Source organism: Drosophila erecta, unplaced genomic scaffold, assembly GCF_003286155.1.
Source record: "Drosophila erecta strain 14021-0224.00,06,07 unplaced genomic scaffold, DereRS2 tig00000279-arrow-arrow-pilon, whole genome shotgun sequence".
NCBI lineage: Eukaryota > Metazoa > Arthropoda > Insecta > Diptera > Drosophilidae > Drosophila > Drosophila erecta.
Window position 1 is genome coordinate 440181 of NW_020825216.1, and position 14960 is coordinate 455140.

At 44.3% G+C, this 14960-nt stretch overlaps 2 protein-coding genes across 8 annotated transcripts; both read left to right on the forward strand.

Moving 5' to 3' along the window:
• The first annotated feature begins 17 nt into the window (after nt 1-17).
• On the forward strand, nt 18-8235 carry LOC6551260. Of its 4 annotated transcripts, none has more exons than XM_026983038.1 (8): nt 18-359; nt 1051-1410; nt 1725-1909; nt 3520-3699; nt 4202-5135; nt 5454-5866; nt 5950-6277; nt 6344-8235. In XM_026983038.1, the coding sequence occupies exons 2-8, from the start codon at nt 1296-1298 to the stop codon at nt 6874-6876; spliced, it is 2688 nt and encodes an 895-aa protein (XP_026838839.1). In that variant the 5' UTR covers nt 18-359; nt 1051-1295; the 3' UTR covers nt 6877-8235. The 4 variants fall into 4 exon arrangements, with proteins under 4 accessions (XP_026838839.1, XP_001977074.1, XP_026838840.1 ...); XM_001977038.3 differs by having other exon boundaries at nt 18-167; XM_026983039.1 differs by lacking the exon at nt 18-359 and adding an exon at nt 468-847.
• A 1325-nt stretch (nt 8236-9560) lies between these two features.
• LOC6551261 (endoplasmic reticulum chaperone BiP) lies at nt 9561-14868 on the forward strand. Of its 4 annotated transcripts, none has more exons than XM_015155533.2 (3): nt 9561-9841; nt 11634-11779; nt 12270-14868. In XM_015155533.2, exons 2-3 carry the CDS (start codon nt 11655-11657, stop codon nt 14113-14115), a joined length of 1971 nt encoding a protein of 656 aa, XP_015011019.1. In that variant the 5' UTR covers nt 9561-9841; nt 11634-11654; the 3' UTR covers nt 14116-14868. The 4 variants fall into 4 exon arrangements, with proteins under 4 accessions (XP_015011019.1, XP_015011020.1, XP_001977075.1 ...); XM_015155534.2 differs by lacking the exon at nt 9561-9841 and adding an exon at nt 10244-10432; XM_001977039.3 differs by lacking the exon at nt 9561-9841 and adding an exon at nt 11291-11397.
• The last annotated feature ends 92 nt before the right edge of the window (nt 14869-14960 follow it).

Below are 14960 nucleotides of genomic sequence, written 5' to 3' on the forward strand. Positions count from 1 at the left end.
ATTTTTTAGTATCTTATTGTCCTAGGCCGGAACCGATTTGTCAATTCAGACCAACGCCATTTGGCAACACTGGCGCTGCATTAGCGGCAAAAAAAAATAATTTTTGCCATTTACGTTGGCGTTAAGTTCTGTCGCACAACAATTATAAAGCTCGACCAGCTGGGTTGGTAAGCGTTCGTGGTCGCTCCCATTTGCCCCAGGATTCCTCTAATCCTGTCCAGCGGCATATTTCTGCACAACAGCCACACGGCGCACTGTGTTTGTTGTTTTTCGAAATTCGCAAAGTGTGTGTTTATTTGCGGTTGTGCCTATCTGTGTGTGCGTGTGCGTGTGTGTTGGGTTGTGTTTTGGTATCCAGAGTGAGTTCATCCAAATAAGAAAATGGAAAGGAAATGCAGAGAAGAAAGTGTTATATGTTGAAAATAATATATTTGGGTCAAATCTGTGCGTGCATGTGTGTGCGTGGGTGTGATTGTATATAAGACACACTCGTTTTTTTCCTTAATTTCCTTTCGCTTTACTTTCGTTTTCTTTGCGCCTTCTTGTTTTGCTGCTCCGCATGTTTGTTGTTGCTGCTGCACGCGCTTCTTCTGCCGGCGCAACTAATTCGATTTATTTATAAAACGTAGATTTATACATGTTTAAATATTCTACGCTAAACAAATGCAAAATAAAAGCATCTATCTATTCGCGTGTGTGTGTGTTGTGTGTATGTGTGACCTTCGTGCAATTTTCCAATTAGGAAAGGGGACGAGGATGATGAGGCGGCAGGGGAGAAGAAGGAAGCCGAGGAGCGAGGTCCTGCGATAATGCAATCAGATCGCCTGTGCATGTGTGTGCATTTTGTGTGGGTATTTTCCCAGCTTTAATTCAATTTCCCCGAGCAACAAGCACTTACGGTTTTAAAACAATTACACACGGCCACTTTTACAGTTTGAAAGCTTTGCAATCAGGCAATTTACCTTCTCCCTTAGTTCCTCCATATTTATTTGTTTTTTTTTTTGTTGTGTGTTTTATTTTTTTACTTTTCTATCGCTAATTCTTTTGCAGCACAAGAGCGGCGGAGGCGGCGGCAGAGAGAAAAAGAGTGAAAAACAAACCAAAAGACACGGCAAATCAGTCTAGTCAACAAAAGCAGACCAAATGAGCACGCACTTCGGGACTAACGAGCAGCACAAACTAAGCCAAAAATAAAGCTAAAGATAAAAGAGAGGCAGAAGACATCGCTCACACACACGCACACACTAGCACAAGCCATTACACTGAGCGAAATCGCATCGGAAATCGGCTTCAAGATGCGGGTGGTTGCCATGGTCAGTGGCGGCAAGGACAGCTGCTACAACATGATGCAGTGCGTCGCCGAGGGCCACGAAATCGTCGCCCTGGCCAATCTGCATCCCAAGGACAGAGGTGAGTCCACAAAGACCACTTAGCCGTAGTTTTCGGCGATCATAACAAGCCCAATGGATATAGAAGTCTTTAACCACCCATCACGTTTTTCACGTCGATCATATTTGTTTACAATTCATGCATGATTTAATTCTGAAGAAGAATCATAAATGCTGATAGGTGTATGCTTTCCATTTAGATTTTTGTGACAAGCAGATTCGACAGTGCTATTTTGAATGGCACACAGCATTGGTACTCCTATTTGCAATATCATTTAACACCGATACGCCTTATTTGATCTCTTGCCGCTGTGCCTCTGAATCTCTACTTTCCAGACGAACTGGACAGCTTCATGTACCAGACGGTCGGCCACATGGGCATCGAGATTCTGGCCAGCGCCATGGGATTGCCACTGTACCGGCAGGAAACCAAGGGCAAGAGCACCCAGACCGGCAAGCAGTACGTGCCCACCGATGACGACGAGGTCGAGGATCTGTACAGCCTGCTGGAGACATGCAAGGTGATTGATTGCTTAACGATTCGCCCAAGCCCGAAACCCCAATCCCAACCTCGACCCCTTCCCCTAACTCTGATTATTACGGGTGATAAGAAAACTGGAGGAAATCGCCTGCCATTGCTATTGATACTCTTGTTTTGCTAAGCCTTCTCAATTCCGTATGTAATACACAATTGGTTCCTAACATATATGTATATATTCTCAGGAAAACATTACTATTAGGTATACTTATGTATACAGGGTTTTCTAAAGGTTTTCTATTCACCAGGAAAATACGAGACCTTCAGGCCTCTAAATCTTTATTCCAACAAACTTTCTGTTTAGTTTAGCTTGAAATAGAAGCGGAATAGGTGCACTAACCATAAGCAGTCCTGTCTATATTCGTAAAATCGCAAGTGTGCGTTATCAGATATAGTTATATCACATAGCCTTCGGTTGGTGTCGCTTACATACACGGAAAAAAACGAGCTCTTTTGTAAGCAAATGTCGGTCTAGACAGTTTCGAAACTATACTCGCAAGAAAACATCTTGGGGGGATTCCTTTTCAATGTGCCTGTGTTTATAGGGAATGGGACGCTTGAACTGAATGTTTATACTCGTGGGTGTGGGTTGACTAATTTCTTTAACTGCACGTAATATTTTTGAATTTTTGTTCGTGTCCCCAGCGGAGAGCTGCGAATTGGTACGTAAATCCGCGCTTGCTATGTCATGTCCTTGGGCTCCTGGTCGTGCCCACTCATCCGCGTTCCTGCGCATCAATCAACTGCAGCCCAGATTGCAACCACTCGGTAATTGGGTGGGCGCATTCGCGTTTAAATATTCACATTCGCGATGGGAAGTCGCCGGCGGGTAATCTTATCTCGATGCCCGGCCAATCGAGACGGGACGAACTGTTGCCGTGCACGTGAACCATTCCACCGGGTTAAATAAACCAAAAAAGAAAACACTCAAAATAATAATAGAACAAGTATTAAATATATATGTATCTATGCATCAGAACCGCAGAAACCAAAACAATAACAATGCGGAGCAGGAGTTTTATACTATATAATCGCACAAATTGTTTGCCTTCTGATACTGGGTGAGAATCAAACGGCCCAAGGAAAATTGTTGATGGTGATTACAGTTTGACAGGCCTTATAGGCATTATAGTATTATTAACCGACCATCAGTATCAGTATCGCCTGCACTCAAAGTGTAATTACATTTTTGCATTCGCTTGGCTGATATCGTGCATTACAACTTGATCAGCTTTGAGCTGATAGGAAATTAATTACATTGAAACTGTGTTGTACATAACAACTAATACAGTGTTGTCTTTAACTACGAAAATAGTTTCCACACGCTGTTCCATTATTATAATGTCAATGACTTTAAAATCTATAAGGAATGTAGGTTTCTTGGGCCTCGAATACTGTGATATAACATTCTAATATTATATGTACTTCCTTAGCGTTTAACCTTCATGTGTATCTCTAGTTTGCTTATCATTTTTAATATATGTATTGTGAAACGCTTCACTGAACTAATCCCCCGATTTACAACCATTGTGTCCCATAGATATTTATACGTTTTTTCAGCCAATATATACTTACTATGCCTTTCATTTGCAGCACGAACTGCAGGTGGATGCGGTGGCCGTGGGCGCCATCCTGTCGGATTACCAACGCGTCCGTGTGGAGAACGTGTGCAGCCGCCTGAACCTGATATCCCTGGCCTATCTGTGGAGGAGAGATCAGACTGAATTGCTGCAGGAGATGATCGACTGCCAGGTGCACGCCATCATCATTAAGGTATGAACGAATGAATCCACAATGATTGAATGAGATACACAAACAACAGAAGAAAATAGTTAAGCAACACCTTCGATGGTTGGCAGATTTGTAAGGCAGTTACATTATCGTGGGTGGTGGGTGTTTCAAAACCGATCCAATCGACGGCAGTTATCCATTCCTCAGCTGCGATGTCATTTGTTCTAATGATTGTAAATATATATAAAATAACAACATAATAATGTTGACTATTCGATTGCGAGTAAAGAAAGATGATGTGCCACATTCTTATGTGCGAATGATGGGAGTCATAGCATCACTCGAAACAATTTGTTGTCAAAAGGCAACCTTTTCTTAAGAAGGAGTAGTTGACACTACAGTACTTGAGTCCTCTTAAATAGATACATAGAAGCACAACCATTGTAAGTCTGCACATCGAACCATCGAAGGTGTACTTGTGTCGCAATATACCCACGCTTAACCATCCATGGCGCCTCCATCTCCCCCGATATCCCGGACACAGGTGGCTGCCCTGGGCCTCGTGCCGGATCGTCACCTGGGCAAGTCGCTGCGCGAGATGCAGCCGCACCTGCTGAAGATGCGCGACAAGTATGGACTGAATGTGTGCGGCGAGGGTGGCGAGTATGAGACATTCACCTTGGACTGCCCGCTCTTCCGGCAGCGCATCGTTGTCGAGGACATCCAGACGATCATCAGCAGTGCCGATCCCATCTGCCCCGTGGGCTACATCAATTTCACCAAACTGACGCTGCAGCCAAAGGAGGCGGCGGGGGCGTCCAGCAGTGGCGGCAATGAGGTGGTGTTCGTGAAGCGTTCACTCGACTATATAAGCGATCTGAACGAATCGACGTACAGTGACCTCAGCGATCCGGATTTCAGCGAAACGGAGCTGGAACTGATCGAAAAGGAGACCAGGCTGCGCGAATCGCTTAGCCAAAGTGAGCTGATATCGCGCAGCAACTCCTTTGGCCGCCATCTGGCCGCCACCGCCTCCTCGCCGATACCCATTGTCACGAAGAGCGCCAGCGTCGACGAGCCCACAGCGGCGGCGGCGCCGATTCTGGGCGGAGTTGGAGGACCGCCAATCTGTTCCACCTCAGCCTGTGCGTCTATGCTGCTGACCACCACCGCCGATGGCCTGAGCAGCCTGGCGAGCTCACAGAGCCAGGGCGGTGGTCATGGGCTCGGCAGCAGCACGGCCGCCGTGTGCGGCTCGCTGTCGCTGGCCATCTCCTCGCTTGGGCTCAGCGCCAATACCTGCTGTCATCCGGGAGGAGCTGGAGGAGGAGTCGGAATAGGAGTAGGAGTAGGAGCACCTTCGGCCACCACACAACCGCCCAGTCCGCTGAAGTACGAGCGGGAATTCCGTCCACTGGCCAACGAGGCCAGAGCGGCCATCAATGCCAAGGGCTGGATGTGGCTGGCGGGCATACAGGGTATCCAAAGAGTCTCTATTGCATCTCTATACTATCACTTTCAAGGGACACGGTGGTCACTCGATCTTGCTAAAGTAACCCGTTTCGAATTTGCTTCTATGTGTTATAACCACTTTTCGAAGTTGAGTATAATATGCACAAATTACATATTGTAGTTAAATGAAACGCAAACTAAAACTAACATTACATAAACCAGCACGAAAGCATAAGTAAATTAGTACTAAAAAACTGCGAGTAGATTTATCAGGTGACCACCGTGCTTGACATTTATATTCACATCAAAACTAATGGCTAACGCTTTGGTTAATCCTTCGACAGGCTCCGGAACGGAGGGCATTGAGCAGGGCATGCAGCAGGCATTGGACACGCTGCGCGATATGTGCCAGGCCAAGGGCTACGATCTGCAGGATCTGTGCTACGTCACGCTCTACGTCCGTTCGATCGGCGAGTATCCGACGCTGAATCGTGTCTACCATCGCACCTTCGACTTTCATAATCCGCCGACGCGCGTCTGCGTCGAGTGCCCGCTGCCCGATGGCTGCCATGTGGTGATGGAGGCCATTGCCTACCGCCAACCGGTGGCCGGAACGATATCCAGTGCCGAGGAGCGTGATCGCGAGGGCGAGGAGACTGCGGCGGCGCTGCTCAACGGGCGCCGGAACACGATGCATGTGCAGGGCATCTCGCACTGGGCGCCGGCCAACATTGGTCCATATAGCCAGTCCACTAGAGTGAGATTTACAATCCAATGGGGTGGGGGGGGCTGTATCGAAAGATTGCATTGTACAACCACTAACTCCCAAATCTCTTGCAGATTGGCGACATTACGTACATCTCCGGTCAGATCGCCCTGGTACCCGGCAGCATGACAATCATCGAGGGCGGCATCCGTCCGCAGTGCAAGCTCACGTTGCGCCACATCAGCCGCATTGCCAAGGCGATGAACGCCCACGGTCAGCTGCGTGATGTGGTGCACGGCATCTGCTTTGTGACCCATCCAGCCTTCATTGGCGAGGCGCGTCGCCAGTGGGAGCGTCGCACCACCAATGCCATCATGGACTATATAGTGCTGCCGGCACTGCCGCGTGAGGCGCTGGTGGAATGGCAGGTGTGGGCGCACACCCACAACGATCGTTTCGACTGTAAGGCACATAAATTACAAGTCACAAATACATATTCCTTACCTTATTGCCCATTTTGCTTTACAGATGAGGAGACTGGCTGTTCGGTGGGCGATTACACCATCTCGATACGTCGTCGCTGGAACTACGAGAACAATTGCGCGGCCATCGTTTGCTATGTGTCCACTGGCCTGGCCTCGTCCACCACCCAACTGACGCAGCTGAGCGATGATATACTAGGGAACCACTGCCGCCTGGCGCAGGCGGTTAGTGCCGAGCACCTGGACGAAATTCTCACGTATGTGGTTAATCGTCTGCTAAAGGACTATCCGCTGGCCAAGAAGCAGGCGCAGCCACCGACCAATTCGGGAACTCCACCTGCCACGCCCACGCAACCGGGCGGTGCTGGCGGAGATCAGCACCAGCCAGTGCCGGCGATCCATCTGAAATTGTTCTACCAAGTGAATGCCGCACCGGCAACGGATCTGCTACTTCAGGCGCTGCACGATTTCCGTCTCAAGTGCCAGGATACGGCCGCCATTGTCTACACAGTGCTGCCCGCCTGCAGCCTGCACAACTTCAGTACGTTCCTGTCCATTTGCGGAGTGAGGCACGAGTAGGGGCCCCACGCAGAAAGTTGAACGATGATGATGAGAAGGATAATATAGAAAAAAATGATGAAACAATTTGCTGCCACCGCACCAAGCAGAACACAGAATATATATATATACCACTATATATACGCAGACATATGTAGAATGGGTCTTTATTTCGTTTGACAAAGAATCGCAATGGCAGAGGGTAATCTTTGGATAACTCCGAACCAGTTGGCTTTTATATGATGTGGGTCATAAAATACTACATTTCTTTCGAAAAGCTTCCATGTACCATCTACATTTCGACTTTTTAAATGATCAAGAATCTGTCTGTTGTAAATAATTGATGCCAACTGCCAAGTATTGTCCACAGATTACTCCATTGTTCCAAACTTTTTCAGTAACATCTGCTTGCCCTTTGTTGATATTGTTAACTAGCAGGCGATTCTAAGATCGTAAAGATGCCGTAGAGCCAGCATGCTGTATCCATAGAATAAATCACTTCGTGTCGCAGTTTCGGACCAAACTCTCTCACAAAATGGTAAAACAGAAATACCTAGTACACACTCTAAACGGATCTATGCAACATAAGTGTTTCAGCAACTCGCGATGGAAAACCAAGCATACAAATTCAATTTAAAGCAACTTTATATATTATATACGAAGAAAGCAAACCATTTTTGTGCACTCTATTGCCGAAAAAAACAGAAGAAAACTGTAACTATACTCTTATACAAACTATTAACTATTAATCGTTTTTCGATGTGCTTTTCTTTATGCTCAGACTTTTTATATATATGTATATATATATATATATATATATATGGGTGTGTAAACATATACATCTTAGCGATTTCAGTTCACTTTTCAAATAGCCACAAACTTTTGACCAAAACAAAACAAAAAACACTGAAAAAAACGACAGCATTGTAAAGCAATTAATGTTTATATGTCGTTAAGCTTTAAATATTGTGGAGAGCAGATGATGTGGCATATTCTTCGACCACGTCGGCCATTATTTTCATTATCAATAATCCGAGTGTAGCAAATTCGCCATAGAGAACCTAGATTGTATCATCAATTCTTTTTTTTTTGTTTTAATAGATATGGAAATTACCGAATAGAGATTATTGAATGTGTTGCTTAAAGTACAACTGTCCATAGTTTTTCCTGCACAATCTGCGACAGAAAGAAAACTACTTTGGCTGGATTCCACACTAGAATTTGGTCAACGTAAACTTTTATAATGTAAAGTACGGTACGATATCGATGGGGCGCTGAGCGGAGAAATGATAAAAATGATTATTACATGCTATTATGTATTGTTATGAAAATATATTGATATTGAATGAGTGTCATTACAAAAGTCGACAAAAAAAGAAACCTAAAAAGTGGGTGTTTTTTATTCACGGGCGGATGCGGACTGATAAGTATTGCGGGACGGTCAAGAACTCGCTATAAATATGCTATATAGCTTGGGGATTGGTCTTATCGGTGGTGGTTTAATTTATGGAAATTATCATTTAATATGAAGATCGGCGAAATGCCTGGAAATTGCCAGATAAACGTGGTATTCTCGACTTCTTTGGAGAATATATCATATGAATCAACCAAATTATTAGTCATATTCTCAAAATATTTTTTAACAATATTTGGGCTGTGTTGTTCTTTCTGTATATGTAAGCATATTTTAGTATATTTTACATTAACACCTGCCGTATCTGATAATATGCAACTGCATTCCAAAATGGAAAATAAGTATTCATACTTTTTCGAGAAACAACCTCACTTAAAAAATAAAACAGCATTTATTAATCATAAATAACATATGGCCTCAGTAGGTATTTTTACATTTTGTTTAATAGATCTTTCGTATTTACTTTATCATTTATCATAGGATAATTTTCTTCTCACAATATTGAAAAAATTTTGCTTAAAATTTGAATTTGTAATGTAAATATCTGCTTAAATAAAATATTATTGAATTATGAATGAAGTATATTTGACTTAAATATTGAAATGGCCAAGTGTCAAGTCTAAAAATAGTCTGGGGAAATTGTAAATAATTACGTCCCACTTAAAGTAACGGCAAACATCCAGACCAAGCTGGAAGCATAACGGTAAGCCTGGGGCAATGTACACGTCAGTGTTCGTTGCTTGCGTTACTTAAGGCAAACACATATTTGCATCAGACAAACGCAACACCAAAAAGAGAAAAAAAAAAAGAAGGCCAAACATCGCACTCTCTCCGCTCCGCAAATGTTTGGGTAAACAAATTGCGGAAAGCTCAGAGAGCGGGAGAGGCTTCAGTGGGCGGTACCGCTACGCCTGCGACACGTCAGTGCTAGAGGTGGAACATGCTTAAGAGAATTATCGGTTAAAATTGCATTTAATGTATTGAATAAATATGAATGTAGTTTTATATAAACAAAACTATTATTATTCAAAAAGATATGGTTAAAAATAGTTATTATAATATAATAAAATATTATTTTTATTTTATATTAATTATTTACCTTTTAATATGGATGATTATAGTCGATTATTAATTCAAATATGTAATAAATCAATTATTATATCTCCTCAATATCTGCATTCATGAAGTCATTTTGTTTAATTTATTTGGTTCGATTTATTCGATTGCCAGATGCCTATCGATGTTTCTAGAAAACTGAACTCATCGACACGTCAGTGGTACGTGGGAGCGAAGAGCAATAAATAGCCGGAAAGCAGAGAGCGAAAATCAGTTTCAAAACAAAAGTACAAGGAATAACAGCACAGCAAAAGAGAAACGCGATTTATTAAATACAATTTATTATCCCAAGAACAACGTAACGAGCTGTGACCGCAAATATAAACAAGAAATCGTTACATTCCCATAAGATCAATTACAACCAAGCCAAAAAACAACAAAGACTAATACTTCTGTGACAAAAAGTGACAATTACCTAAATAAGTGAATTTTTTTGAATAGTTTTAGTTAGAAAATGTAAGTATACAAAACTGAAATTATATATTGATTTATTAAGTGTATATTCAAATATATATATTTTTTATGAATATGGTATTTGTGTGTGATGCAAGAAATTAACTGGCTTGGATAAAGTTATGCATTCTATTTTTTTTATAACGAAGTTGAGCGAACTATTTAATTCAACATTTAATGGATTTGCCAGAAAGGTGTTAATAGAAAGAATAATATAAAACACAAAAACATTGGTAAATGTAAATATACTTTTTTCGCATAGCCACAAAACTGTCTAATGAACTTGATATTGATAAAGATAACACACATATTGTCTTTAGAAATAAATGAATATATTCAAAAAGCGGTTATTCGTTGGACCAAGAAACGCGCTTCCCAACACTGAAATACCACTGACGTGTCTTTTTGGCCCCAGAGTTGCACATGTGTGTGTGTGCCGCAGCGTGTGACTGTGTGCGTGCGTAGAAAGCGCCGGCAAAAAATTCAGAAAAGCAGCAGCCACATATTCTACGGCTCTGTCAGTTCAGTTTGAAGCGCCGAGAAAGCACATTAAATCGAAACAAATCCGAAATTGTTAACCGCTCAGCGATAAGTGTAAGTGTTAGTTCAAAGAATATGCATAAATACAAGCTGAACCTTAGCAAGCATAGTTGCTAAGTTCACCTGCACTCCCAGAATATTTGTGAAAAGGAACCGAATGCGAAGAGGGACACCAATACACTACAACTTTACGGTCGCCATGTTGGCAAAAGTAAAAGGGGTCTGCAACAAAAAGTTTGCCAGCACGTGCCCAAAAAGAAATAGAAACGTGCGAATTTATGTTCTTTTATAGTTGCATCCAATAAAGGCCAACCAATGACGTGGTGGTCGTGACGCACAAATTAGTTAATATACAAAATGACAAGTTCGGTGAATGAACTCTGTCTGTCTTTGTCTTAGTTTATTACATCTTAAGTGTGCATTTAGATGAAGTTCTTGTTTTCTTTTTACAGTAATTTACTGTTAATTTAGCATGCAGTTCCTATTTTTTTTAAGACCACAATGCGGCTGCGCTCTTAGGCGTCTGTGTGTGAGTGGAAGTAGGGAGGGCTATCTGTGTGAGTATGCGTGCGCTCAATCTGCTTGGTACACGTCATTTATATGGCGATTTATAAGCTCATCGCTTTGCTCTCTCTGGTCGGAAAGTACACGTCAGTGCGGCATAGTAACAAAAGAATAAAATACCTGGAGTGGTTAAGCTACAAACAGCTGTGCAAATCCAGCTTTCCTTCTAGAATTGTGCGTGGCGAGGGGTACTTTCTCGGTGTGCGGGAAAGAACGAAACGAATTAAACCAGTTATTTGGTCGCTCTCTCGCCGGCAGCAGCACTCGCTCTCTTGTCCAAAAGAAAGAACCAGAAATTGTTACACGTATACAAATTTCGTAGCTCTCTCGCCTTCCGGCGACGTCGACGTCGGTCAATGTCAGCAGAACGGAGATGAGCGCACCGCTTAACAGTTGCTGGGCAGTTAGCCATTGGAGTAGACGTGTTCTTTAACTGATCTTGACTAAAAGAAAAGGTATAAGGTACTGATACTGGTAGAATCGTGGTTAAATGAATAAGGTTGCCAAAGTGGCACAGCTAACGGTACATGTTGACAGTTGACAACCTGGCCAACGTCATCAGTAGTGGCTCTCGCAGAGAGGGAGGGAGAAAGACACTGTGTGTGTGTGGGCGTGATTGTGTTGACGTGTACAAAAAGCCGAGCTTGAAATAATTGGGCGAAAATTAACGTTATCCCTTCTTTATTTGCAGTTTTCCTGAGAGATCTTCAATATGAGGTTATGCATATTACTGGCTGTCGTGGCCTTCGTTGGCCTCTCGCTGGGCGAGGAAAAGAAGGAGAAGGACAAGGAGCTAGGCACAGTGATCGGCATTGATTTGGGCACCACGTATTCCTGGTAAGTTAGACCTGCTCTTCCATCGACTTCAAAACCCCTTTATGCCCACGTAAAATATATAGATCATAAACTATACGGTGCTCATAAATTCTACAGTTGATTTTCGCAATACGCAAGTACCTATGCGTTAGCTAGGACGTGTTCATCTCAAATTGATGTGCTTTTATTACAAATCATAATAACATTAATAATTTAAGCATTTGTATAGTTGAAATGCCCTTAAAATAATGTAAGATTGTATAAGATCTCACTCAATTTTCAAGAAACGTAGCTTTATCTATACTCTTGTATACTTGTATTTTTAGCTGACACTTCCACGTGCACATTATAATAAGTAATTTTCGTTGTAGTTCCATGATTCAAGTTCAAGTTTAGCACTGCTTACATGTGTAGACGACTATCTCTACCACTGGGCAACTTTAAAGTTTTTAAGTTTCAATTTACGATTCGTTACTAATCGAAATATTTCTCACCTTAATTCTCCTTACAGCGTTGGTGTGTACAAGAATGGACGCGTTGAGATCATCGCCAACGATCAGGGCAACCGCATCACTCCCTCCTACGTCGCTTTCACCGCTGACGGTGAGCGTCTCATTGGAGATGCCGCCAAGAATCAGTTGACCACCAATCCCGAGAACACGGTGTTCGATGCCAAGCGTCTGATCGGTCGCGAATGGTCCGACACCAATGTGCAGCACGACATCAAGTTCTTCCCCTTCAAGGTTGTCGAGAAGAACTCGAAGCCCCACATCAGCGTTGACACGTCGCAGGGCGCCAAGGTGTTCGCACCCGAGGAGATCTCCGCCATGGTTCTGGGCAAGATGAAGGAAACCGCTGAGGCCTATCTGGGCAAGAAGGTCACCCACGCCGTCGTTACCGTGCCAGCCTACTTCAACGATGCCCAGCGTCAGGCCACCAAGGATGCTGGTGTGATTGCCGGTCTACAGGTGATGCGCATCATCAACGAACCCACTGCTGCGGCCATTGCCTACGGTCTGGACAAGAAGGAGGGCGAGAAGAACGTGCTGGTGTTCGATTTGGGCGGCGGTACCTTCGATGTCTCCCTGCTGACCATCGATAACGGAGTGTTCGAGGTGGTGGCCACCAACGGTGATACTCATTTGGGAGGTGAGGACTTCGATCAGCGTGTGATGGATCACTTCATCAAGCTGTACAAGAAGAAGAAGGGCAAGGACATTCGCAAGGACAACCGCGCTGTTCAGAAGCTGCGTCGCGAGGTTGAGAAGGCCAAGCGTGCCCTCTCCGGTTCCCACCAAGTGCGCATCGAAATTGAATCCTTCTTCGAAGGCGATGACTTCTCCGAGACCCTGACCCGTGCCAAGTTCGAGGAGCTCAACCTGGATCTGTTCCGTTCCACCCTGAAGCCAGTGCAGAAGGTGCTCGAGGATGCTGACATGAACAAGAAGGACGTGCACGAAATTGTGCTGGTCGGTGGCTCCACTCGTATCCCCAAGGTACAGCAGCTGGTCAAGGACTTCTTCGGCGGCAAGGAACCATCCCGAGGCATCAATCCTGATGAGGCTGTGGCCTACGGTGCTGCTGTGCAGGCTGGCGTGCTCTCTGGCGAACAAGATACCGATGCTATTGTGCTGCTCGATGTGAACCCACTGACCTTGGGTATTGAGACCGTCGGCGGTGTGATGACCAAGCTGATTCCCCGTAACACTGTCATCCCCACCAAGAAGTCGCAGGTGTTCTCCACAGCTTCCGATAACCAGCACACTGTCACCATCCAGGTGTACGAGGGCGAGCGTCCCATGACCAAGGACAACCATCTGTTGGGCAAGTTCGACCTGAATGGCATTCCACCAGCACCCCGTGGCATGCCCCAGATTGAGGTTTCGTTCGAGATCGACGCCAACGGCATCATGCAGGTCAGTGCCGAGGACAAGGGTACCGGTAACAAGGAAAAGATCGTCATCACCAACGACCAGAACCGCCTGACGCCCGATGACATCGATCGCATGATCCGCGATGCCGAGAAGTTCGCCGATGAGGACAAGAAGCTGAAGGAGCGTGTGGAGTCTCGCAACGAACTGGAGTCGTATGCCTACAGTCTGAAGAATCAGATCGGCGATAAGGACAAGCTGGGTGCCAAGCTGAGCGATGAGGAGAAGACCAATCTGGAGTCGGCCATTGATAAGTCGATCAAGTGGCTGGAACAGAATCCCGAAGCCGATCCCGAGGAGTACAAGAAGCAGAAGAAGGATCTGGAGGCCATCGTTCAGCCCGTGATCGCTAAGCTGTACCAGGGTGCTGGTGGTGCTCCTCCTCCAGAGGGCGGCGATGATGCCGATCTTAAGGACGAGCTGTAAGATGGCCACCCCCCTCACATTATATACACACAGCCCAGCCCGCATCCATTCGAGATCATAGTGTTGGAACTCAGACTGAAAACACAATTTTAACTTAATTGCAAACGCAGTAGCCACAACAACAACAACAAGATGAAGATTTAGCAGATCACAACAGCAAAAAGATTACACTACTTTACAGCCCTCAGCAGCCATCCCCCATCCATTCGACCTCTAAGGCAAAACTTTCCAGAAAGAAATCCATTAGAAAAACATGAAAACAAAACGAAAGAAAAAACACAATCCTTTTTTTTATACATATTTTTTTTTCTACACTTTAATTTAAAGTATTTTTTTGTCGGCAAAAAATATGAGAAATGTAATAACGATTTATTCGAGTGTTCCTCGCATTTCTCACGCCCTTCCGCCCACTTCCCCCACGTTAGCTGCATAATTATGTAAAACTGTAAATTTTTTTTATATATGTATACACATAACTGTGACGACTGTAAGCCCCGAAATCCCCGAGGAGTCGCAAATCAATAGGTTAGCATTAGCCTACGGATATGTAAAGCGGAAGTAACAAACAAACAAACAGACAAATGTTATATGTATAAGCGAGAGCAATGGCCCGAATTCCACGGGCATATTGGCACTGATATCTGAATAGCATTGCGAATATGTCGGCAAATCGGGCTGTATTGATGAGATATAGAAGGGAGGAGCACAGGGAGCTGCGGGTCGTGCGGAGAATAGGTCGATGAGAATGCAAACGGCAAAAAGAGCAAGAGATAAACCACAAAATCATAAGGAAACCACTAGAAAGCAGCGGCAAACACCATCGGTCAGGCTTCATAAATGGGTTC